General features: G+C 49.6%; 1 protein-coding gene across 1 annotated transcript; it reads right to left on the bottom strand.

Annotated features, from left to right (window-relative positions):
* Positions 1 to 849: 849 nt before the first annotated feature.
* Positions 850 to 3,873, bottom strand: GDF15 (growth differentiation factor 15). Its single transcript, XM_002912728.4, has 2 exons — positions 3,581 to 3,873; positions 850 to 2,076 (listed from the first exon to the last, which is right to left on the bottom strand). The coding sequence occupies exons 1-2, from the start codon at positions 3,861 to 3,863 to the stop codon at positions 1,433 to 1,435; spliced, it is 927 nt and encodes a 308-aa protein (XP_002912774.1). The 5' UTR covers positions 3,864 to 3,873; the 3' UTR covers positions 850 to 1,432.
* Between the last annotated feature and the right edge of the window lie 21,647 nt (positions 3,874 to 25,520).

Genomic DNA, 25,520 nt, shown 5'->3' with positions numbered 1-25,520 from the left:
GGAGTTTATTTTCCACTTGGTGCAAGGTACACAATTATGGGGTGTCAGGGAGGCACGCATGTGGCTTGGACAGAAAAGAGTGGGGTTCTCTCAACTTCCTTCTTGGTGTTTTGCTGTTTGATACAAAAAAACCCCAACTGCTTCTGCTTGCTGCAGCCTGCCTAGTCTAGGGGGAGGGAAGGGGAGGAGAAGGGAAGGGCTCTGATGAGCCTAGTGCCTCCTGAGACCTGGTGGCTGGAGGTGGCCACAGGACTGGGGTGGGGTGTTGGCTTTGCCAGGCTGGCCACCGAGCTGCTTCCTCACAGCTTCCAGAGCCAAGTCATAGGTGATCTCTGGAGGCCTGCAGAGATCCTGAGGGTTCTGGGGACTTCAACACTGTAGCCATGAACAGGAGAGTGGACTTCCTGAAAAAGAAGCTTGCCCAGCAGTGACCTGGGTTAGCCTTGGGGAGATGGGTGGTGAGGGATGGCTTCCCCAGAATCCTCTGCACTTCTGCAGGGGCTGCTACTGAAAATGGAACACAGATGGTGCCGGTAATGGCCATGGGTGGTCAGGAGCAATAGCTCCCGTGCTATTGCTTGTGGGCTGGTGGAAACCAAGTGCAGACAGAGCCCCAGAACTCCCAGCTGCCTTAGCTGCACATGGCGTGGCCATCCCTTGCTCTTTTTATATGAAAGACTAGAGGTACCATTAACATGGAGGGAGGTGCCCCAAATAGAAGTGATGGGACTCTTCTCTGTCGAGGGCAACATCACACACAATACACTTGGCTGCAGATAGACATAACTCTGGGCTGCCCGTGTTTGGAAAGATGACTCCAAGGCAAGGAAAGACAGCATGACAGTGATAGAGACAGGACCATATAACTACAGAAACAGGAATACTGAGAGACGAGATATGGAGGGAAACTGACACCCAGAAGGGTCTCAGAAACAGAAACCGAGGAACAAGGAGAGAGAGAAGCAGAGACAGAGAGAAGGGTGTCCTTGAAGTACATCAGTGTCATGAGCACCACCCAACTGCCTGACATCCCAGAACACCCCACCACGCATTCCCTGAAAGGTTCCGCTCACCCTGATACGAGGTCCCCTGTGAAAACTGACGCCAGGGAGGGGAAGGCTTTTCCCAGCGTCACCAGCTTCATCCTGGACACCACGGGGCTCAGGTCAGACAGCTTTATTTTTATTACCACAGTTTTAAATAAGTGCACACCGTCAGACCAGCTCTCCCTAGCCCTCCAGTCACCAGGGAGATCATCCCAATAAATTAATAATAAATACAAACTTATAAATACAGAGGTTTGGGCGGGACGGGGTAGACAGCAGTGGTGGGAAATCGGGTATCTCAGGTCCCACAAGCCCATTCGACAGGCAAGGATCTCTGAGGTCACTTCCATCGCTCACAAGCCGTAAAAGTGAAAGACTAGGGCCACTCATACGCAGTGGCAGTCCTTGGCCACGAGGTCGTCGAAGGGCGTAAGCGACACGCGACCGTCACTGTCTTGGTGCATGAGCACCACCGGCTCATAGCTGGCGGGCACGCAGCACGGCGCAGGCGCAGCTTCGGGATTCAGGCCATGCAGGCGCGCCTGCATCTGCGCGTGCGTGTTAGCCGACCGGAACTGGCTTGGGCACGCGCCAACACACATGCGCACGTCTAGCTCGCGAGGCGCCACCACCCAGTCGGCCCAACCCAAGTCCTCGAGCGACGCGCGCAGGCTTTGAAGGCGGCAGCAGCGCCCCTCCCCGAGGGGGCAACCATCCCCGCCGTGCGCATGCGCGTTGCGGCGCCCCCTGGCCGCACGTGGCCGCCAGTGCAGCTCAAGCTGGGGACGTGCAGAAGGCAACGTCGCTCCCAACGGGTCCCACTGAGGCAACAGTCGCAGGCGTAGTACAGGTGCCCGAGAACCTCCAAGGCTGAGTTGACGCTGCAGCGGCCGAGTCACGTCCCACGAACTCGGCTCCGTCGGGGACAGCCTGAGCAGCGCCCGATGCAGGCGAGAGGCCGCCGGGAGCCCCTCAGTCAGGTCGGCCCGGGCGATGCGCAGGTGCAGGTGGCCGCCCGACCCAAGTCGCACTGAGGAAAACAGGAAAGCCAGTCAACCACGGTCCTACTGTGCGCCAGGCGCGGAATGCCCATTTCCTCCCACACGCCAAGCTGCCTCCTACCTCAGGGCCTTTGCACAAGCTGCTTCCTCTACCAAGCACACTATTCCCCTGAATCTCCGCGTGGCAGGCTACATATCCTTCCAGCCAGTCTAAAATAGGCACTGCCCTATTTTATTTTATTTTATTTCATTGTGTATCATTTCATCTCCCCTAGTGAATCCCCTCACCAGGTATTTCTGTCTGCTTGGCCACCACCATGTCTGGCATACAGTAGGTGCTTAGTAAATACTTGCAGGAATTAGGGCAACTGGGTGGCTCAGTCAGTTAAGCTTCTGCCTTCGGTTTGGGTCATGATGCCAGGGTCCTGGGATCCAGCCCCATGTCAGGCTCCCTGCTCAGCGGGGAGTCTGCTTCTCCCTCTGCCTCTGCCCCTCCCTACCCCTGCTTGTGCTCGCTCTCTCCCTCAAATAAATAAATAAAATCTTAAAAAAAAACTTGCAGGAATTAATGTATACATGATATTTAGAGGGACTAAGATTCAGACACTGGTTCTGCTTCCTCTGGCAGTCAAAAACATTTTATTGAAGGCCTACTAAGTGCTGGGGATGGGGATACAGCCGGGGATAGCTACTGTATTTTCAATTCTCTGGGTCTTGGTTTCCACAACTGAGAAATGGAGGATATCTGGATCCCCAGAATTCTCAATCCCTAGGCTGGTACTGGTGTTGGAGATACTGGAGGGAGTAGGGTTTGAGGGCCCTGGACTTGGGTCACTAGGCTCAGAGAGGACAAGAGGGTTACCTGGAATCTCACAGCTCTAGTGGGATTAGGGTGAGATAGTAGCGCTACCTTCCGGCCTGACACCCCTCCTCTAACCCTTCCCAGTCCCCAGCGTTGTCCAAATGTCCTTCTGCCCTCTCTTTCCCCTAGATCCTCCGTGGATGGAGAGAAAATATCTCCTCCCTCCCTGAGGCACATGCCACATGCGACTTCAGCAGGGCAGTGTCAAGGGATTGCGTCAGATTTGTAACCAGTACAGGCAGATTCTCCCCCTCCGCTCGCCTCCGGCCACCCGCTCCTCTGGTCTGCTCCCCTGCATCCTTTCTCCTGGATTGTGCACCCTCCCCCAACCCTTACAACCAAGGACAAGGACCCCACCCACCCCCACCCCGGCCACCTGACTTTGCCTCTGGGAATTCCAGGCTCTGTGAGTTTTCAAAAGAACCCCTAGCTTCTCTGAGCCTCAGTTTCCCCATCTGCGATCCGTAACATCTCACTTTTGCCAAGCCTCACCTTGTCCCGGCATAAACGGGCCACCAGCTCCCCCATCAGTCCCAAGGGGAGATGTTCTTGGCCGATTCACAGATGGGGAAACTGAGGCTCAGTGGCAAGCCTGGGCCCCTACGACTCAGAACCACTGGTTAGATGGGGGGAGCTGCCCAGGGGACGGAGGTCTCCTAGATTTCACTCACGCTTTGGAGTGAGTATCCGGACTTGAGCTGCAGGGATGAGGTCAGAGTTTGAATCAGCCCGGCTTTGGTTCAACCACAGCCTGGTCTGCAGGTGCGCGTAGCGTTTCCGAAACTCCTGGGCTCTGGAGACATCCGTACTGGAGTGCGTGTCTGAGGGTCCCGGAAAGGCTGGGAGGTGCTCCTGGGCCAGGGACAGGGCGCCTCCCGAAGGCAGCCACGAGAACATCAGCAGCATCAGCAGCATGGGAGAGCCGGGTGGCGGTGTCAGACCTTGTCCAGGCATGCCGGTGCTAGCAGAGCTCTGAACTGAGACACCGGACGCTGCTGGACTGGCCTTTATAATCCCCGGACTTTGTCCGCCCCCGCCTGCCTGGTCCCTTCCGCCCTGGGTGCAGAGTAAACACTCCAGGGACCATAGTTGGCTGACTCTTGGGCTGCTTTTCAGAAGGAGGCCCTTATGGGAGGGGTTCTCCTGGAGAAACGTAGTGACCCTCCCCCTAGAAGCCTCTCTGAGCCCCAGTATCCTCTTCTATGAGATGGGGACTTTCTCCCAGCTTGGTGGACTGATGGGAAGAATGCTTTTGTCAAAAAAGACTTATTAGCCACCAACCATGTGCTGAATTCTACAGCAGCACCTTAAGAGGTGGCCTTCCCCCTCATGGGATTTTCTCTCTCCCTTCTCGGTTAGGACCAAAGGCTGAAGATGTTGAAAAACAAAGGAAGCAGAGGAGAAGGGGCCAGAGAGAGCCAGAAAGTACAACCTTAGCCAAGTGTCCTCTCTAGCCCATCTCCATTTCTTCATCTGGAAAATGAGACCTGAGACTTTCACTGCAGAGAAGTTCCAGTGAGGTAGAAGGGACAGGGCCAGATGCATAGGAGGTAGGTGGTTAACTGGGCTTGTTTGCAGTCACTCCTCCTTCTCTGTGGGGGAACTCCTACTCGTTCCTCAAAACCCTACTCAAAAAGCCCCTCCTCCGGAGAGCCTTCTCTGATGCTACGTTCCCAGGCTCAGCTGGGTGCTCCCAACCCCCACCCTTTCCCCTAGTCCAGCCTTGAGCTCACAGCACTGGGAATATCTGTGCTTGGCTCTGTCTGCCCCAGACTGGAGGCCCTTTGAAGACTTAAACAGAGATGATGCTAGCCTGGGACCCAGTCCTTTGGCTGGGTGGGCCCAGAGCAGAGGTGGCAGGGAATTGGAGTGCTGGGGTTTAGGACAGGGAGGGCTGGTGTCAGGTCCAGCCACCATATGGTGGAGGGGCAAGGGGTGCCCCAGAAAGACCCAGGTCTTCCCCTCAGACCCTTCTCCACTGCTCAGGACCCCTGGCCCAGTCCCTGTGCGTGCTTCTAGCTTCCTGGCCCCAGAGAAGATGGGCAGCTGTGTGAGGCACATGGAGGGATGTGTAAAGTGTGACACAGAGTGTGTGCAGGCGAGAGGCAGGAGGACTTGCTGGGGAGGGGGGTCACATAGTGAGTCTCCCCTGGAGAAAGAGGGTCAGGCCTCCCCCACCCCCAACATGCACCCCACTGGGGAGACTCGCCCCTGCCCCCGGTCTCAGTCTCAGCCTCTGTGCAGTGGGATTATCGTCCAGCTATGGGTCCCAGTCCCCTCCCCCCCGTCCCGTGATGCTCCAGGCATTCAGGTCCTTGGTAAACACACTGACTCCTGCCACGGTCACGTCCACCCTGACAGGGGCTGTTGGGAAGATGGGCCTCTTGCCTCACCAGCTTGGCACCCGACCAGACGAGGACCTGGGGCCGCTCCACAGCCACACTGCTGTGGCCCTCTGCAGACGCCAGGCCCTGAAGGCCAGCCAGAATGCTGAGTAATCCGAACTGGTAGGGTCAGTTCAGCCAGGTCCGCCAATGGCTAGACCTGACCTAACCTGGGGTGGGTGGGGCAGAGGGGGCGCTGTCTAGCAGGCATCCCTGCAAGATCAGTGATGGCGAGATGCCAGCATTCGCTAGCCTCCACCCTCAGACACTGTTAGCACACTTCTCCGTTACTAAATAAGGGAACCAAACCAAGAGGGGCAAGGAGGTGCGTAAGGTTGTAGGGGGCGACTCCACACTGGAGACCTCACATACGTCCAGCTCCTGGCTGGCCATCTGTTTTCCTGGCATTTCTAGGCCCGGGATAGGATTCTGAAGTTCCCTCTGTCTACGACTGGTTGTTTTTGTTTTTGTTTTTTTTCTTCCAAATTTCAAAGCCTTGTGAAGAGTTTTTCCTGATCCAGGTCCCAACAGACTGGACATTTGTCAGCTCCAGAGAAGCTGGCCTGGGTTGACGTTCTGGCCCACTCCTCTGTGGCCATGACACATGGGACAAAGGGCACCAACTGGCAGAGCCTCAGGTTCCCCATCTGTAAAAGGTGGTAATGGCACTCTGTGTCAGGGTTGTGGGGAGAACATGCGGGGAGTGGGAATGTTTGCACCTGCTGTATGTCAACCTGATCATGGTTCAAATCCCAGCGCCACCCACTTTGCTGTGTGACCATAGGCAAGTCACTCACACTCTCTGTGGATCAGAACAAAGGCAGTGTGTTGTAAGAAAGGAGAACGTTCGGTACAGAAATCTTACCATTTTTTTAAAGATTTTATTTATTTATTTGACAGAGGGAGACACAGCCAGCGAGAGAGGGAACACAAGTAGGGGGAGTGGGAGAGGAAGAAGCAGGCTCCAGCGGAGCAGGGAGCCCGATGCGGGGCTCAATCCCAGGACCCTGGGATGACGCCCTGAGCTGAAGGCAGATGCCTGACTACTGAGCCACCCAGGCGCCCTGAAATCTTATCATTCTTAACAGCACCCATAATACCCGCCACAGACTGGGCAACCGGTCACATACCAAGGACAGGAACCCCAGTGATTCTGGGTCCCCTCTGCCCACTGACGCCCCCTAAGCAGAGAATGACCCCTGTGGACGCCAACCTCTCACAAAGACACACAAGAAATCACATATTTCAACTGTTTTACTTGCTTTCTGGGGTGCTGTTTGGACACTGTCTGGCAGAACCCGGGTTCCCAGGCACGGAGCTTTTGAACAAGGCACTCACAGGATCTCTGGATGTCAGGAAGAAGGGAACCAGAGGGGCCAGGGGCCAGGCCCTCCCCCAGGGACAGAAGATGCAGTCACCTTCAGCAGGAAGGTTTTCTCCAAAAGAGAGATTTAGGACAACCTAGAGACCTGGGACATTAAGGGAGCCCCAGAAACACACCAGGTATCCCCAGGGCAGGCAGAAAGCCAACTCTGTTCCCCAAAACCCTCCTGCAGAACCCGGGGATGCCCCAGGCCTTGGGAGCAGAGAGCCCAATTCCAAACCGGCTTTCTCTGGGATCTCCTCAAGACCAAGTGTGTGGGCCATGAAAGCCACTTGCCCCAGACCCCACCCCTCAAACACTTGGGTGACTCCAACCCAAGCAGTGGGGAGCCAGGGCCACCTCCCAGAGCCTGAGATTGCTTCTCTCTTTCCCATCTCATCCCCTTTCTCTGTGCCCCATGCGTACCGGGGAGGCAGGCCCTTCTGTGGGTCTCTGGGCAGCTGAAGGAAGGTTTGGTGAGGAGAGGGAGGAAGAGGAATGGATTTGGGGAAGAAGCAACAGCTAAAGGCTGGACAGGAGTCCCTGAAGATCTGCGAGCCCTCAACGCTCAGCTTGTGGCCGTGAGCCTCAGTTTCCCTGTCTGTAAAAGGTGGTAATGGTACCCCTTCCCGGGGTTGTAAGGAGAACTCATAGGCAGTGAGCGAGTCAGGGGACAATGTGCTCTCAGCATCTGTTAGGAATTAAGTTTCAAGGCATGGCCATTGGCAAGTGCCCGCCTCACCCGAAAGGCTGCCATTCTGACCTGTGGGCCTGGAGCCAAAGGGGTGACATTATGGTCAGGCTATGAGACATATGCTAAATGCTTTTAACCCCGTCTTCCTGGTGGCTCCGGCGCTCCAGGGGCCTAGATGCTACCTCCGGGTTGGACAAGCAGCTGACTCCCAGACCCCAGTAGGACTCACAGTGGGCTTGGCGCCACTGGAGACAGTGGAAGTAGGGCCCAGAAAAAGCAGGATTTTTCATAGGCAGAAGAGATGCTAGGCTGGAGGTTTCCTGTGGAAGGAGAAAGAGAAACTGGCCACTTGTGGGCCTCCTTATGTGCGGGGCGCGGGGTGCGAGACCATACAGGGTGCCCAGTTTCCAGATTCCTTGGACCTTCAGAATCGCTAGACAGCCCCCCTCCCAGGTCTTGGGGACACCTGCGGAGTGGGCTTGTGGTTCTAGGGTCCTCGACCTAGTTACCAGAGGACAGAAGTTTACTGGGAACTACACAGCCGGGGTGAGACCAGGGAGGGTTCAGAGCCCTCCCCGGAGCCTGACACCTCCCCCACCCCAAACTCCTCCCCCGGGATCCTAGGGAGCCCAGTTCTCCAGGGCATCTTCTGCTGACAACTTTAGCTGTGTTTGGCCCTCCGTTGCCTCAAATCTGGAACTAACCTGAGCGGGTTCTGCCCACCTTCCCCGACCCCCACATGCAGACCCCCAGCCAAAGGCAAACACCATGCCCTCCTGGCGCCTGCTTCTCTGGGTTCCGCAGGCGCTGTGCACTTTCAGGAGAGTTGCTGGCCCCTCTGGGACTCAGTTTCCCCATCTGCGATCAGGCTGGGGTTATAACAATCCCATGTTGGCAGAGCCCCACCTTATCTGGCCACAAATGAGGCTGTTAGCTCCCTCATCGGCCATGGTGGGGGATGGGATATTCCTGCCAAGTTCACAACGGCTTAGCAGTGTGCCTCTAAGACACGGAACCACTGGTTTGATGTGGGGACCGCCCAGAGAGGTCTCCGAGACTTCACCCACACTTCAGGATGTGGTTGCGGTGTCTTTCAAGTTCTTGGTCAACAGCAGCATGGTTGGGGTGTCCTTGAAGTGCTTCTGGAACTTCTGGAATCTGGGGACATCCAGACTGGATTGCATCTTGGAGGGTCCTGGGAAGGTCTGGAGGTTCTCCCGAGCCAGGAATAGGGCATGCCCCAGTGGTGGCCCCCCAGGGGTCGGCAGCATCAGGGAGCAATGGGACGGAGTTGGTTCCAGCCCAGGCGTGGCTGTGCTCCTTACTCTCCTAGCTGGGACTCCCACTGTAGGACCAAACTTTATAGTCTGCCAGCATCTCCTGCATCTCCTGTCCGCCCCTGTGTACAGACCAAACTTACTCCAGAGGTCACAGCGGGGCCTGGTTCCAGGGAGGTGCTCCCGATGAAGCTGGGGCACCACTCAGAGCCTCAGTGTCCTCCTCCATAAAATGAGAACCTCAGCTCAGCTTGGTGGACTGGTGGAAAGGATGCTTTTGTCAAAAAAGACTTATTACAATGTCACCAACCATGTGCTAAATTTCATGGCAGGAGCTTAAGAAGTGGCCTTCTCCCTCATGGGATTCTTGCTCTCCCTTCCTGGTTAGGACCAAAGGCTGAAGATGTTGAAAAACAAAGGAAGCAGAGGAGAAGGGGCCAGAGAGAGCCAGAAAGTACAACCTTAGCCAAGTCTTCTCTCTAGCCCATCTCCATTTCTTCATCTGGAAAATGAGACCTGAGACTTTCACTGCAGAGAAGTTCCAGTGAGGTAGAAGGGACAGGGCCAGATGCATAGGAGGTAGGTGGTTAACTGGGCTTGTTTGCAGTCACTCCTCCTTCTCTGTGGGGGAACTCCTACTCGTTCCTCAAAACCCTACTCAAAAAGCCCCTCCTCCGGAGAGCCTTCTCTGATGCTACGTTCCCAGGCTCAGCTGGGTGCTCCCAACCCCCACCCTTTCCCCTAGTCCAGCCTTGAGCTCACAGCACTGGGAATATCTGTGCTTGGCTCTGTCTGCCCCAGACTGGAGGCCCTTTGAAGACTTAAACAGAGATGATGCTAGCCTGGGACCCAGTCCTTTGGCTGGGTGGGCCCAGAGCAGAGGTGGCAGGGAATTGGAGTGCTGGGGTTTAGGACAGGGAGGGCTGGTGTCAGGTCCAGCCACCATATGGTGGAGGGGCAAGGGGTGCCCCAGAAAGACCCAGGTCTTCCCCTCAGACCCTTCTCCACTGCTCAGGACCCCTGGCCCAGCCCCTGTGCGTGCTTCTAGCTTCCTGGCCCCAGAGAAGATGGGCAGCTGTGTGAGGCACATGGAGGGATGTGTAAAGTGTGACACAGAGTGTGTGCAGGCGAGAGGCAGGAGGACTTGCTTGGGGAGGGGGGTCACATAGTGAGTCTCCCCTGGAGAAAGAGGGTCAGGCCTCCCCCACCCCCAACATGCACCCACTGGGGAGACTCGCCCCTGCCCCTGGTCTCAGTCTCAGCCTCTGTGCAGTGGGATTATCACCCGGCTTTGGAAGGGTCCCAAAGTGTCCCAAGTGATGTCCCCAGCAAGCAGGAGGTGCTTACACCTGCTCCTGTCACCATCCCCTCCAGCCTGACCGCCGCTGGTTGGGAGGTTGGACCCAGCCGCTTTCCATTCAGACCCCGTCGCTCTCTAGGGATAAGAAAGCCAGGGCCCCGGGGGCAAGTCAGGTAGATAGAGCTGTAGGGAGGGATCCCACCATGTCCCCTCAAGCCATGCAGGCCTTCTCTGCATTTCGTCAGAAGGCCTGGGTCCCCAGGGACACAGAGGTTGTAGGCCTGGAAGGATTTCTCTGAAGACATCTCCACTCACCCCCTAGCTCTCCTGGGAGACTGTCAGCTATGAGGCTCTGCGGAAAAGTAACATTTTCAAGTGAACAGTGGAGTGGCATGTAGCGGTTGTGCCGCCATTGCCTCTGTCTTTTCCAGAACATTCCCCTTACCACACAAGGAGACCTCATCCCCCTGAGCAGTCACTTCCCCTCCCCCTCCCCCAGCCCCTGGCAACCACCAATCAGCTTTCTGTCTCTGTGGATCTGCCTGCTCTGGGCATTTCATATTAAGTATATGGCACCCGGTTTCCAATGTTGTGGGGCGGGGGGTAGGGCTCCACAGGCCAACCATTCTCCAACACAGATGGGTGTCCTAAGATTCAACTTAACCCTGTGTCAGATCGCACAGGTTCAGGGCTCAGTCCTACAAGACTCCCTCCACTTCAGAGGCCCAGAGCAAGTCCAGGTTGTTAACGGCGGTTCTGAGAGATGGGCTATAACTCAGAAGTTTCCAGGACCCCCTCCTTGGGTTCAGTTACTTTGCCAGAGCGGCTCACAGACTTCAGGAAACCCGTCTACTCACCAGATGACCAATTTATGATAAAATATGTTAAAGGATACGAATCAGTAGCCAGAGGAAGAGATGCACAGGGCAAGGTATATATGGGAAGGGGTGCCATCTCCCCAAATCTCCATGTTGATCAACCCAGAAGCTCTCTGGGGAACCCCACCTGTTGGGGTTTTATGGAAGCTTCATCACATAGGCATGGTCGATTAAATCATTGGCAGTTGGGGGCTGATTCAGCCTCCAGCCCCTCTCCCCTCCCCCTGAGGTCGGGGGTAGGGGGTGGGGTGGGACCGAAAGTTAAACTCCCCAATCACACGGTTAGGTGTCTTCCAAAAGTCACCTCATTAAGAAAATAAAAGACATCATTGTAACTCTCGGGGCACCCGGCTGACTCAGGTGGTAGAGCACTGAACGCTCAATCTCAGGGTCGTGAGTTCAAGCCCTACACGGGGCATGGAGCCTACGAAAGAAAGAAAGAAAGAAAGAAAGAAAGAAAGAAAGAAAGAAAGAAAGAAAGAAAGAAAGAAAGAAAAAGAAAGAAAGAAAGAGAGAGAGAGAAAGAAAGAGAGAGAGAGAGAAAGAAAGAAAGAAAGAAAGAAAGAAAGAAAGAAAGAAAGAAAGAAAGAAAAAAAAGAAAGACACATTTATAGGTCCCATCACAGGAATTCCCAGGGTCAAAGACCAAACCCATATTTCTTACGATAAGTGACAATGTCACACACATATGTGAAATCATACGATAGGTGGCCTTTCACAGCTGGCTTCGTTCACTGAGCATGATGTTTTCCAGATTCATTCATGGCGTGGCGTGTGTCAGGGTTTCAGTCCTTTTTACGGCTGAGTCATATTCCACCCGACCGATGGACCACGTTCCGTTCATCTGTCATCCGTTGATGGTCATTGGGATTGTTTTTACCTTTCGGCGATGGTGAATGGGGCCGCTGTGAACGTTCATATGCAAGGATTTGAGGATCTGTTTTCGGTTCTCGCGGGGATAGGCCCAGAAGTGCCATGGTCAAATCTTGATTCTGTGTTTAACATTTTGAGGAGTGGCCGGAATATTTTCCACAGCCTCTGCCTTTTTCCTTTGAAACTTTTATCAAGATACGACTTCCATAAAACAAAAAGAAGCCATCTTAGTGTTGGGCTCGATGACATTTCACTCACAGTAGGCCTGTGGGGCCACTTCCTAGCTGAGGTTCCAGATCATTCCTGGCCCCAGGAACACCCTTGGCCATCTCCCATCGCTCTCCCTATCCCTGGATAACAGCCAGGCCCCCTTCTGTGACCGTGGATGAGTGAGCCCGTTTTCCAACCTGATGTAACACAACTGCCCAGTGTATTCTCTTTACAGTCTGGCGTCTTCCACCCAATGCCATGTCTGAGACTCTTGTCCTTTATCCGTTGTGTGGTCCATCCTTTTCCCTTGCAGTATCGTGGTCCGCTGTACCCAGCTGGGAGGGGAGCTGCTAGCTCGTGAATGGGCAACTGTCACTTTATGAACAGGACCAGTGATTAATGTATTCCTGGAATTTCCCCAGAGGACACAGTGCCACGGAGGGCCTGGGGATCCCCAGGAACAGGGAAGGGGGGACATTAGCTCCATGCTGTTTCCGGTTCACCAAACTCTGGAATGCTGGCAGCCAGGCCCATCTGGCTCCCCTTTACAACATCGTTAGCGGATGACCTCATGGCCAGTCCCGTGGCCAAGCTGGGAGGGGCAGTGGGACGAACTGTGGGCAGCCAGCCATCGATGAGCTCAGCAGGCCGGGACCCTACATTCCTCGCTGGCAGCTTCCATGGGTCCTCAGGGGCCAATCCAAGGTGGAAGTAAATAGCATGGGGGCCAGGGGTCAGGCCGTCCCTGCCACCTGGCTTGGCCCCAAACTGCCCAGAATTTTCCTTCACCACCTACTCTTGGCCCTAGTCACCCTCCTCAAACACATGCAACACACAACAGAACCCACGCCCACTTTTATTGTTTGTTCCTCGTGAAGGGAGGCAAACAGTCACGGCAGGAGGTCCGGAAGAGGCAAAAAAGCAGGTCATTTGAAAATTTCCTATCAGTTTGCAGCACAAGGAAGAATTGATATCCCATTCTGTGAACATCCCTCCGGGCCCGCAGGCACCTGTATCATCTAGAAGGTTCCACAGCCAGCCCTGGGGTCAAATCCTGGCTCAGCCCTCGAGATGTCTAGCAGATCTGGAAGCACTGATAATCTCTTTCCAACTCTGGTTTCTCAGTACTACCCCCGTAGAAGGTAGCACTAGCACTAAGGAGTAGAGGAGGCTTGAGTTGAGCGATAATCCCAATATTTTAGAATTAATAACCATCAGGAGGATAGGTGGTTGGGCAGCAATGTCTGCTTTAGCCAGAATTGGATTGAGCTAGGCCCCGGCGAGTTTGCTTGGAAAGAATGTCCCCTTCTAACAAACTCATATTTATCTGTTAAACCCCAGCTTTGATGTCCTATCTTCCGGTAAGCATTCCTTGTTCTCTCTCCAGGTTCACTCAGGCTGAGGGCCCTCCCTCTGGCACCATCCTGCCCACACAGGACTAGAGTCTCTGGATTCTGGCCCTGTGGCCCCGCCGACCAACACCTTCTCAAGGACCAAACTCCAGTATTGCTAAGCGGCTGCAACAAAATCCCACAAGCGGGGTGGCTTCAAACAACAGAAAATTGTTTGAAATCAAGGATCTGCAGGGCCGTGTTCCTGCTGAAGGCTGTACGGGGGGCCCCTCCTGGCCTCTTCCAGCTTTGGGTGGCCCCCGGTGTTCTTTGTGTAGGGGCCAAGGGCAGGCAACACCAAGATGGGCCACTTTGGCATGAGCAGTATTTTTAGTTAAAAGCAATCAAAACCCAGCAGATTCGGGAAAAGCTCTGTTCCTCCCCCTCAACTGCCTGCTTGTACTAGGAAGAGAGGTATTTTTTTAAAATTTTGTATTTAAATTCAATTTAGTTAATATATATTGTCTTGTTAATTTCAGGGGTAGAATTCAGTGATTCGTCAGTTGCATAGAACACCCAGGGCTCATTCCATCCAGTGCCCTCCTTAGTGCCCATCACCCAGTTACCCCATCCCCCGCCCACCTAGGAAAAGAGCTATTAATGGAGATTCCTCTTTACCTAAGAAATGTATCTACATGGGGCACCTGGGTGGCTCAGTCCTTAAGCGTCTGCCTTCGACTCAGGGCATGATCCTGGCATTATGGGATCGAGCACTGCATCGGGCTCCCTGCTCCACTGGAGCCTGCTTCTTCCTCTCCCACTCCCCCTGCTTGTGTTCCCTCTCTCGCTGGCTGTCTCTCTCTCTGTCAAATAAAAATAAAATCTTTAAAAAAAAAAAAAAGAAAAAAGAAACCTATCTACATTATAGGGCAATCTTTGTTTTCCAAACATCTCCTCTCACCATCCTGCTAGTGGTCTTTCTCTCCTTTCCTCCTCAGACTGCCACCCCACTCCTGACCTCATGTAAGCATCATGTTGCCCCATTGTCTTTGGAATTTCCATGTCTGTGTGGATTCCCCGTACGTATGCATGCTATTAAATTTGATTTTCTCCTGTTAATCTGTCTCATGTCAATCAGATTCTTAGTCCTGCTGGAGGGACCTTGAAAGACAGAGAATTCTTCCTCCCCAACAACTGGCTCATGGCCACGTCACTCCAAACTCTGTGTCTGTCTTTACATGGCCTTCTCCTCTTCTCTGTCTCTCCTCTTCGCTCTCTAAGGACACCTGTCATATTTAAGGCCCACCATAAATCCAGAATGATCTCATTCCCGATTTTAACTTAATTACATCTGCAAAAGCCCTTTTGCCAACTAAGGTCACATTCATAGGGACTGAGGGATAGATATCCTATCAGGCGTGGCAGAGAAGGGCCGCAAAAGCTGCAAGGAGACATCCACAGCAGGGAATGGGGATGGCAAGGGGTGGGGGGAATGCCTACCTTTACAGCAGAGTGGGGAGTAAAGAAACAGATACCAAGGGGGACATTTCTGAGCCCCTATCATGTGTCAGGTGCTGAAAACACAATCTTTATAAAACCCGATGTGCTGGAGGTGGGCATTTCACAAACAAGACACTGAAGCCAGCGGGGTGGGCTTGCCGAGGCCACATGGCTGGCAGCCAGCGAGACCAAGGGTGGAGCCCCTTACAGTCAACCCCAAACCTGCTCCACCTGCCTCAGAGCCCCTAACATGATGGGATGTGGCCACCCTGAGGCTGAGCCTGAGAAGAAGATTTCCACCCCACCCTTCTGAGTTCTTGGCGGAGACCTCCTGTAATGAAAGACGGATTAAGAAGAGAAAAACAGGGGCGCCTGGGTGGCACAGCGGTTGGGCGTCTGCCTTCGGCTTGGGGTGTGATCCCAGCGTTGTGGGATTGAGCCCCACGTCGAGCCCCACGTCGGGCTCCTCCGCTATGAGCCTGCTTCTTCTTCTCCCACTCCCCCTGCTTGTGTTCCCTCTCTCGCTGGCTGTCTCTGTCTCTGTCAAGTAAATAAATAAAATCTTTAAAAAAAAAAAAAAAGAGAAAAACAGAGGTTGACACGTGTACCTCAAGGATACATAGGAGAGACACAGGAAACCAGGAACTCCTTGAGATGGCCCAAGCCATCACCTTAAATACCATCTTTAACTAAAGCCAAAAGAAAGCTGTTGGGGGTAGGGCTCGAGGCTAGTTCTGTGCTTCTCCGCTGATAAGATTCTCTTGTGATTTCGAGCCAGCCTTCTTGTCCTGATACAGCGAGCGACACATTCTTACAAGCCCGAGGCCCTCCTTATAAATGTAAATTTCCCTTACAGAAGGGTCACATCTACTCTGTTTTTCCAGAGCTTTTCCTGTGTGGGCCGTTTCTCAAAATAATCCTATCCCAAAGAAGCATTTTCTGCTGGGGCGTCTTCTGCCACCTCCAGATGGGAATGAGACACACATACTATGGGGCGTATGATGGGTTTGCAATACTTGGGCATTGTGGGACAAACCCATGCTTGGGGAAAGGAGATTTAAGTTCAAATACTGATTTTGTCAGTTCCTGGCTGTGTGATCGTGGGCAGGTGTCTTGACCTCTCTGTGCCAGGCTCCTCCCCTGATGTCCTTATCTCTGGACCCGCCACAGCTATGAGGATTCACAGGTCTTTCTCCTTTGTTCTGATAAGGGTAATTCAGCTGCTAAAATAGAAGCCGCCCCAGTGGCCCTGCCCACAACACAAATCTAGTCCTAAATCAGCCTGCTCTTACAGGAAACCTTACATACACCAATCACAGTGTTCCCTATTCAGCTTTCACTAGTTTACCTTACCCTAGAAAATAGGACATGCTAGCCTTGTAAGGAAATCCCTGACCTCCTAGGCAATCATGCCCTGTTTCTGAGTCGCTGCTTCTAAAGTTCTATAACATCCCACATTCCTCGGGAAGCGTGCTTCTCTGCATGTACTCTCCCAATTCGTGGATTGTTCTCCCTCGAGTAGAGGGCATCAAACTCATTGCTAAATTGTAGTATTTTTGTCATTGGACAGTGCTCCCATGAGAGGTGCTTTATTTTTCTAAGATTTTATTTTTTTATTTGAGGGGCGCCTGGGTGGCTCAGTTGTTAAGCGTCTGCCTTCGGCTCAGGTCATGATTCCAGGGTCCTGGGATCGAGTCCCACATCCGGCTTCCTGCTCAGTGGGAAGCCTGCTTCTCCCTCTCCCACTCCGCCTGCTTGTGTTCCCTCTCTCGCTGTCTCTCTCTGTCAAATAAATAAAATCCTTTTTAAAAAAGAAAAGAAAAAAGGTTTTATTTATTTATTTGAGAGAGTGAGTGAGAGAGAGAACATGAGTGGGGGGAGGAGCAGAGGGAGAAGGAGAAGCAGGCTCCCCGCTGAGTAGGGAGCCCTACCTGGGGCTCAATCCTGGGACCCTGGGATCATAACCTGAGCCTAAGGCAGAGGCTCAACTAACTAAGCCACCCAGGCGCCCCTGAGAAGTGTTTTAAAGAAACCCATCTATCCATTCATTCACTCGTTCACTCCACAAATACTGCTGTAACACATTACGTGCCAGGACTCCTTTCAAGTGGCCAGAGAAGGCTCTGGTATGGAAAGAACAGAGAAAAGGGAACACCCCGCAGGGGACACAGCCTATTCAAAGGCCCTGGGGTTGCAAACTCTCCCACCGTCAACCTGGAGGGGACAGACTGGCTCAGGAACTTGAAAGCAGACCCAGGCCCAAGAGGCCGTTCATGGTAGATAAGCCTGTTTGAAATCCTGGTTTGGCTTCTCCTCAGTGAACAAGTGAGCTCTTCACATCCTGGATTTCTTGTGAAGGGCAATTTTCCTCACGTGGAGAGGCTTATTTGCGACTCTTCGGGATCCGGGTGAGATTAAAAATCTGTGAGCCTGTAGATGCACCCCAAAAAGGACCCGATCGATGGCGAGGGCTACTTCTTGGGCAAAGTCCGTTTTATTATTAAAAAAACAACAACACATTTTTTTATTGTGTGAAAGACACATAACATAAAATATATCATTTTAACGATTTTAAAATGTGCAATTCAGTGGATTTAGCACATTCACAGGGCTGTGTCACCGCCACATCTGTCTACTTCCAGAACTTCTCATCACTCCAAAAGGAAACCCTGTCCCATTCATTGTCACTCCCCCTTCCCCTCCCCCTGCCAACCACCAGTCTACTTCCTGTCCCTATAATTTTGCCTCTTCTGAACATTACATGCAAGTGAAATCATATAATATTTATATTATATTTTGGCAATTGTGCCTAGTGCTGCTGTCAAAATGCCTGTACAAGATTAGTTTGACCCCCTGTGTCCAGTTCTCTTGGGCCTAAACCAAGGAGTGGAATTGCTGGGTCATGTGATGATTTTATTTTATTTTATTTTATTTTATTTTATTTTATTTTATTTTATTAAGATTTGATTTATTTATTTGACAGACTGAGAGACAATGAGAGAGGGAACACAAGCAGGGGGAGTGGGAGAGAGAGAAGCAGGCTTTCCACCGAGCAGGGAGCCCTACGCGGGGCTCGTTCCCAGGACCCCAGGATCATGACTTGAGCCGAAGGCAGACGCTCAATGACTGAGCCACCCAGGTGGCCCTGATTTTATGTTTAACTTGTTGAGAAACTGTCAAATCCTCTCTCATCAGTTTTATTTCCCTTATGAAAGACTTCAGGTATACACAAAAGTATTGATCATAAAATAATAAACACTCACCTACCTTATACCCAGGCCTGAAGAAAGAAACATTCCCCCCAGAAGTTGAAGCCCCTGTACACCCCCCCCATCATCCATCTGCCATACTCTCCTCTCCAATCTCAGGAAAGTCTCTGTCTGAAACTGGGATTTGATCCTCCCCAGGCCTATTTTTATAATTATATATATATATATATATATATATGGGGTAGGCATATGTAAAACTTTATTAGCAAGGGGCGCCTGGCTGGCTCAGTCAGTGGAGCATGCGACTCTCGATCTCTGGGGTTGTGGGATCGTGCCCCACGTTGCGTGTAGAGATGACTTCAAAATAAAATCTTAAAAAAAGACAAAACAACTTTATCAGCAAAATGGTGAAGTGAACAGCTCCAACCTCTTCTTCCCCCACAGGAACATCAAACAAAAACTAACAGAATTGACTTTGTCGGAATCTGGAAGAGTCAAAGGTTTGCAGCCACTAAGCAAATGTTGAAGAAAAAAAACCAAAACAAAACAAACTAAAAATAAAGGCAATTTGAAAATGGTAGGAAAGCTTTTTTTTTTCTTTTTTTTTTAAAGATTTTATTTATTTGAGACAGAGAGAGCGAGCACAAGCAGGGAGGAGGGGCAGAGGGAGAAGGAGAAGCAGACTCCCCACTGAGCACGGAGCCGGACACACAGCTGGATCCCAGAACCCGGGGATTATGACCCGGGCCTAAAGCAGCTGCTGAACTGACTGAGCCCCGCAGGCGCCACTGAAAATGGTAGGAAAGCTTTGTGGCATTTTTACTTGCCCTTGCCAAGAGACGATGCCCTTGCCAAAGCTGGTTGCCCTTCCCAGCTCAGTAGTGGTGGTTTAGCAAAAACAACCTGTTTCTGATGTTAAACTCTGGTCCCTGATTCTGGAGGAGGCAGAGGACATCTTCTTCACAAATTATTTTGTAGGTCTGTTCTAAGCTACTCAGGGCTCCTTGAAGGACTGATAGAGAATGCTCATCTCCGAATTGCTGACTCAGAGCTCAGGCCAGAAAAGTGGCGAGCGTTGCTCAAAAACACTGCAAGACGAACTCACAATCTGCAAACATGTAGGATAAAAGATTATGGTCAAAATCACTTACCTAGGGGCGCCTGGGTGGCTCAGTCAGTTAAGCGTCTGTCCTTGGCTGATGTCATGATCCCAGGGTCCTGGGATCAAGTCCCGCATTGGGCTCCTTCCCCAGGGGGAGCCTACTTCTCCTTCTGCCTGCTGCTTTCCCTGCTTGTACTCTCTCTCTCACACACACACAAATAAATAAATGAATAAAATCTTTAAAAAATAATCAATCACCTAAACCCTGGGAGAAAAATTAGGGGAGATTCTTTGGGAAATTAAGACATTCAAAGCATCCGTAGATATGGAGGGAATTTAGAAAACTATGTGCATGGCCCAGAGCTAGACTTAGGCTCAGAAAAGGCCAGGGAAGACCCTAAGTTTTCATCTCAGGGTGATCCCTAGACTCAGTAGAAGCCTTACTTAGTGTTGAAGGAATGCCCCAGCATGGAACTGATCTGCAAAGACTAGGAGAGGTGGGTTCTTTTGTTGTTTGATTGTAGGGTTTGTTGTTGTTGTTGTTTTAGCCCCTGGCAGTCAAAGAAATCTCTATCAAGACATTAAAGGAACCTGAGCTAAAGAACAGGGGACCACACACAATACAGAATACAGTCTTTGCACAAACGAGTTTGCAAAAGTACCTACACAATTTATTTTTTTAATTTAAATTCAATTAATTAACATACAATGTATTATTTGTCTCAGGGGTACAGGTCTGTGATTCATCAGTCTTATATATAACACCCAGTGAGCACCTACACAAATTAAATAATACAGCCTTCAACAATTTAAAGACAAAAACAAAAACAGCAAGCAAGAGGAGAATCTGATTGCCACAGTTACCACATTATAATGTTCAAATGCTTAGTTTTCAACAAAAAATCATGAGGCATAAAAGGAAACATAAAATTATGGCCCATTCAAAGGAACAGAATAGGACGTCTGGGTGGCTCAGTCAGTTAAGCAGCCTACTCTTGATTTCAGCTCAGGTCATGATCTCAGGGTCATGAGATCGAGTGCCATATGATCTGCTTAAGATTCTCTCTCTCCCTCTCCCACTGCCCATTCCCCCTGTCTTGTGCACTCTCTCTCTCTCAAAAAAAAAAAAAAAAAAAAAAAAGGCCNCCCCATCACATATAAGCTATCCTCAATAAGATTTTTTTTAAAGATCTTTGAGAGAGACAGCATGAATGGGGGGGGGGGCAGAAAGAGAGGGAGAAGCAGACTCCCTGCTGAGCAGGGAGCCTGACATGAGGTTCAATCCCAGGACCCCAGGATCATGACCTGAGCTAAAGGCAGACACTTAACCAACTGAGCCACCCAGGCTCCCTATCCTCAATAAACTTAACAGCCTGAGCAGGAAGTCTATATCCAACAAAACCATTCTTCAAAAATGAGGAAGAAATCAAGACATTCTCTGATAAGCAAAAGCTGGAGGGAGTTTTTGCCATTATATCTACCCTTCAAAAAATGCTAAAGGGAGTCACAACCTGCAAACATGTAGGATAAATAAAAGGTTAAACAGGCTTAAATAAAAGGACACTAGACACTAACTCAAAACCATATCTAAATATATATGTTTCAAAAACAGAGCTCCAACTTGTAAGAAACAAATACTGGCAGGATTGAAAGGAAAAACAAATAGTTCTACAAAAGCAGTTGGAGAAGGCACCTGGATGGCTTAGTTCATTGAGCGACTGCCTTCTGTTTAGGTCATGATCCTGGAGTCCCAGGATCGAGTCCAGCATCAGGCTCCCTGCTAAGCAGGGAGTCTGCTTCTCCCTCTGCCCCTCCCCCCATGCTCTTTCTCTCTCTCTCTCAAGTAAATAAATAAAATCTTAAAAAAAAAAAAGCCGTTGGAGATTCCAGTACCCCACTTTTACTAATGAATAGAGCATCTAAACAGAAGATTAAGGACATAGAGGGTTGAATAATAGTACAACCAGCTAGACTGAAGAGGCATCTGTAGAACACTTCACGAAAGGACAGCAGGACACACATTCCTATCAAGTGCACAGGCACCATCCTCCAGTATGGGCCATAGCTTAGGGAAAACAAAAAGTCTCCATAGATTTGAAAATTTGAAAAATTGAAGTCATACAAAGTGTCTTCTGCAACTACAATGGAAAAAATGAAGCTAGAGATTAATAACAGAAGGGAAATTGGAATGTTTGCAAATATGTAGATATTAAACAACAGAGTTTCCAAAAAACTGTGGGTCAAAGAAATCACAAAGGAAGTTGGGAAATATCTGGAGACAAATGATAACAAAACACAACCTACTAAAAGTCATGGGATGCAGCAAAGGCAGTGCACATATTACATCTGCAGCTATGAATGAATAACCTAGCTTGACACTTTGAGGAAGTAGAGAAAGAAGAGTAAATTTAAATCAAAGCTAGTAAAAGGGAGGAAATAATAAAGATTAGAGCACAGTTAAATAGAGAGTAGAGAAAAATAGAATCACTGGAATCAAGGAAACCAGAAGTTGCATCTTGAAAAAGATCAACAAAATCAAGACATTTTTAGCTAGGTTGACAAAGAAAAAAAGGGAGAAGATGCAAATCATTAAAATCAGAAATAAAAGTGGGTGTATTACTACTGACTCCATAGAAATAAAAAAGATCAGAAGAGAACACTATGAAAAATTGTATGCCCGGGTGCCTGGGTGGCTCAGTCAGTTAAGTGTTTGCCTTCGGCTCAAGTCATGATCTCAGGGTCCTGGGATCGAGGCCCATGTCTGGTTCCGTGCTCAGCGCTCAGGGGGGAGTCTGCTTCTCTCTCTCCCTCTTCCTCTGTCCCTCCCCCTGTTTGTGTTCTCACTGTCTCTCTCTCTCTCTCAAATAAATAAATAAATAAATAATCTTAAAAAAAGAAAAAGAAAAATTGTATGCCAACAAATCAGATAACCTAGATGAAATGGACAAATTCCTAGAAACACGGATATTACCTAAACTGACTTAAGAAGAAATAGAAAATCTCAACAGACCCATAATATATAAAGAGATAGAATCAGTAATCCAAAACCTTCCAATAAAGAAAAGTCTAGGACTAGATGGCTTCCCTAGTGAATTCTACCCATCAATTATTGAATAATTACCCTCGAGCCATGCAGGCGTTAGGGGCACTGACCCCCTGAGCAGTCCAAAATCAGCATATAACTTTTTTAAAAAATATTTTATTTATTTATTTGACAGAGAGAGAGAAAGAGCTAGAGAACACACAAGCATGGAGGGCTGCAGAGGGAGAGGGAGAAGGAGGCTCCCTGCTGAGCAGGAAGCCTGACATGGGGCTTGGTCCCAGGACCCCAGGATCATGACCTGAAGGCAGAGCTTAACCAACTGAGCCACCCAGGTGCCCCAGCATATAGCTTTTGAGTCCCCACAAATTTAACTACTAGTAGCCCACGTTTTTTGTTTGTTTTTTAAAAGATTTTATTTATTTATTTATTTGTCAGAGAGAGACAGCACAAGCAGGGGGAGCAGCAGGCAGAGGGAGAAGCAGACTCCCCACTGAGCAGGGAGCCCAACGCAAGACTCGATTCCCAGGACCCTGGGATCATGACCTGAGCCGAAGGCAGACGCTTAACTGACTGAGCCACTCAGGTGTCCCACTAGTAGCCCACTGTCAACCGGAAGCCTTACCTATAACATAAGCAGTTGATTAACACATATTTTGTATGTTATATGTATTATATACTATAGTCTTATGACACAGTCAGCTAGAGAAAAGAAAATGTTAAGAGAATCATAAGAAGGAGGAGATACATTCATAGTCTTGTACCACATCTATTGAAAAAATCGATGTACAGACCCATGCAGCTCATATCCATCTTGTTCAAGACTCAACCATAATACTAATTCTTTCTAACTCTCCCAAGAAATGGAAGAGGAGGCAACACTTATAATGAAGCCACCATTACCTGACAATAAAGACAGACAAATAGAAGAAATTAAAATTACAGGGGCGCCTGGGTGGCTTAGTCGGTTGAGCATCTGCCTTTGGCTCTGGTCGTGATCCCAGGGTCCTGGGATCGAGCCCTGCATCGGGCTCCCTGGAGCCTACTTTCCCCTCTCCCCCTGCCTGCCACCCCCCTGCTTGTGCTCTCTCTCCCTATCAAATACATAAATAAAATCTTTTTAAAAATGAAAATTACAGCCTGTGGGAAAAGAGAGAAAAAAAATATATATATATATTGGTCCCTGCCCCTGGTTTCTGGCATAGAACTCCCGAAGCCTTTGTAATTTCCTAAGTGATAAAAGCACCAGGAGCATCTTTTGTTACACTATTTGGTCTTTGACCCCATTTCCTGGCACAGGGCTCCTAAAACCCTTGGAACTTGCTGATAGGAGTGTCTTTTGTTGTAATGAGGCAACTCTGGGTGGGCTCCTGGAAGGGGGCTGGTCACCAGAAAGGCCAAGCCATGATTAGAAGTTTGGAATTTTCAGCCACACCTCCATTCTTCAGAGAGGGGAGAGGGGCTGTAAATGGAGTTAATGATTTATTATGCCTACATGATGAAGGCTCCATAAAAGTCCCAAAAGTACGGGGTTCAGAGAGCTTCCGGGTCAGGGAACATGCGGAGGTGCTGGGGGAGTGGTACATCCAGAGATTGGAAGCTCTATGCCTCTTCCCATATTCCTTGCCCTACAGATCTCTTCCATCTGGATGTTCATCTCTACCCTTATCATAAGACACAGGTAAACAGTAAGTGAACTGTTGTCCTGAGTTCTGTGGGCCACTCTAGGAAATCAGTAGAATCTGAAGAAGGGGTCATGGAAACCTCTGATTTATAGCCAGTCCATCAGGACCACAGTTTATAACCTGGATGTGCTCTGGGCATCTGAAGTGGTGGGCAGTCTTGTAGGAACAAACGCTTAACCTGAAGGATCTAACACTATCTCCAGGTATATAGTGTCAGAATGGAGTTAAGTTGTCAGATACCCAACTGGTGTTGCAGAGAATTGCTTGTTGTGGTGTTGCAGAAGGGTTGTGAGTGTGGTAGTTGGGTAAGAGTGAAGGAAAAACATGTAACAAGCACTGAGGTTTTTCCTTAAACACAGATCAATATACCTTAAGAATATAGTTGCAAAATTATATTGCTAAATATTATATATATATATTTATATATAAATATAATTACATTGCTAAACCAAAAGGGGGCAAACTAAATCCAAAAGTGTATCAAAAGGATTACACACCATAACCAAGTAGGATTTATCTCAGGAATGCAAGGATGGTTCAACATAAGAAAATCAATCAATGCAATACTCATATTAATGAAACAAACAGAAAAAAATCATCTTAATTGTTGCATTAAAGACATTTGGCAAAATCCAATATCCTTTTATAATAAAAACTCTCTAAAAACTAGGGATAGAAAGAACTTCTTGCACATCATAAAGGACATTTATGAAAAACCCACAGCTAACTTCATACTCAATGGTGAGAGGCTGAAAGCTTTCCCCCTAAGATAAGGAAAAAGATAAGAATGTCTACCTTCACCATTGCCACTCAACATCACACTGGAAGCTCTAACCAAAGCAATTAGACAAGAAAAATAAATAAAAGGCATCTAGGGGCTCCTGGGTGGCTCTGTCAGTTAAGCTTTTGCCTTCTGCTCTGGTCACGATCCCAGAGTCCTGGGATCAAGCCCTGTGTTGGGCTCTCTGCTCCTCAGGGAGCCTGCTTCTCCCTCTCCCTCTGCTTGCTGCTCTCCCTGCTTGTGCTCTCTCTCTCTCAAATAAGTAAATAAAATCTTTAGAAAAAAAGGCATCTAAATTTGAAAGGAAGAGGTAAAATTACTTCTATTCAGATGACATGACCCTATTTATAGAAAATCCTGAGGAATCCATGAGAGAGCTAGAACATATTTGCGAATCACATATCTCATGAAGGTTTAATATCCAGAATATACAAAGAACTCCTACAACTCAACAACAAAAAGACAAACAACCCAATTTAAAAATGGGCAAAGGACTTGAATACATATTTCTCCAAGAAATATACATAAATGGACAATTAACACGTAACAAGACACTGAACAACATTGGTCGTTAGGGAAATGCAAATCAAAACCACAATGAGATACCACTTCACACTCAGTAGCGTGGTTATTATCAAAAATAATGTGTTGATGTGGAGAAATTGGAACCTTCTTATACCACTGGTAGGAATGTGAAACGGTGCAGCCGGTGTGTAGTTTGGTGGTTCTTCAAAACGATAAACATAGAATTACCATATGATCGAGCAATTCTACTTCTGGGTATATATCCGAAAGAATTGAAAGAGGGGACTGGAACTCCAGCATGTACACTGACCAATGTTCATTGTAGCACTATTCACAACAGTGGAAAAGGTGGAAACCACTGAAGTGTCCATCACAGGCTGAATGGATAAACAAATGTGGTATATCTAGGTCATGGGATATTACTGGACCATAAAAAAGAATGAAGTTCTGATCCATGAT

Source organism: Ailuropoda melanoleuca, chromosome 4 (genome assembly GCF_002007445.2).
Source record: "Ailuropoda melanoleuca isolate Jingjing chromosome 4, ASM200744v2, whole genome shotgun sequence".
Taxonomy (NCBI): domain Eukaryota; kingdom Metazoa; phylum Chordata; class Mammalia; order Carnivora; family Ursidae; genus Ailuropoda; species Ailuropoda melanoleuca.
The sequence above is the reverse complement of the archived record's forward strand: the minus strand, read 5'-3'. Positions and strand labels throughout refer to the sequence as shown.

Coding starts and splice junctions, on each gene's coding strand:
- GDF15 (XM_002912728.4), bottom strand. CDS start 3,863: ATGCCTGGACAAGGTCTGACACCGCCACCCGGCTCTCCCATGCTGCTG. Junction 2,077..3,580: donor CCGGATACTCACTCCAAAGC/GTGAGTGAAATC, acceptor TGTTTTCCTCAG/TGCGACTTGGGTCGGGCGGC.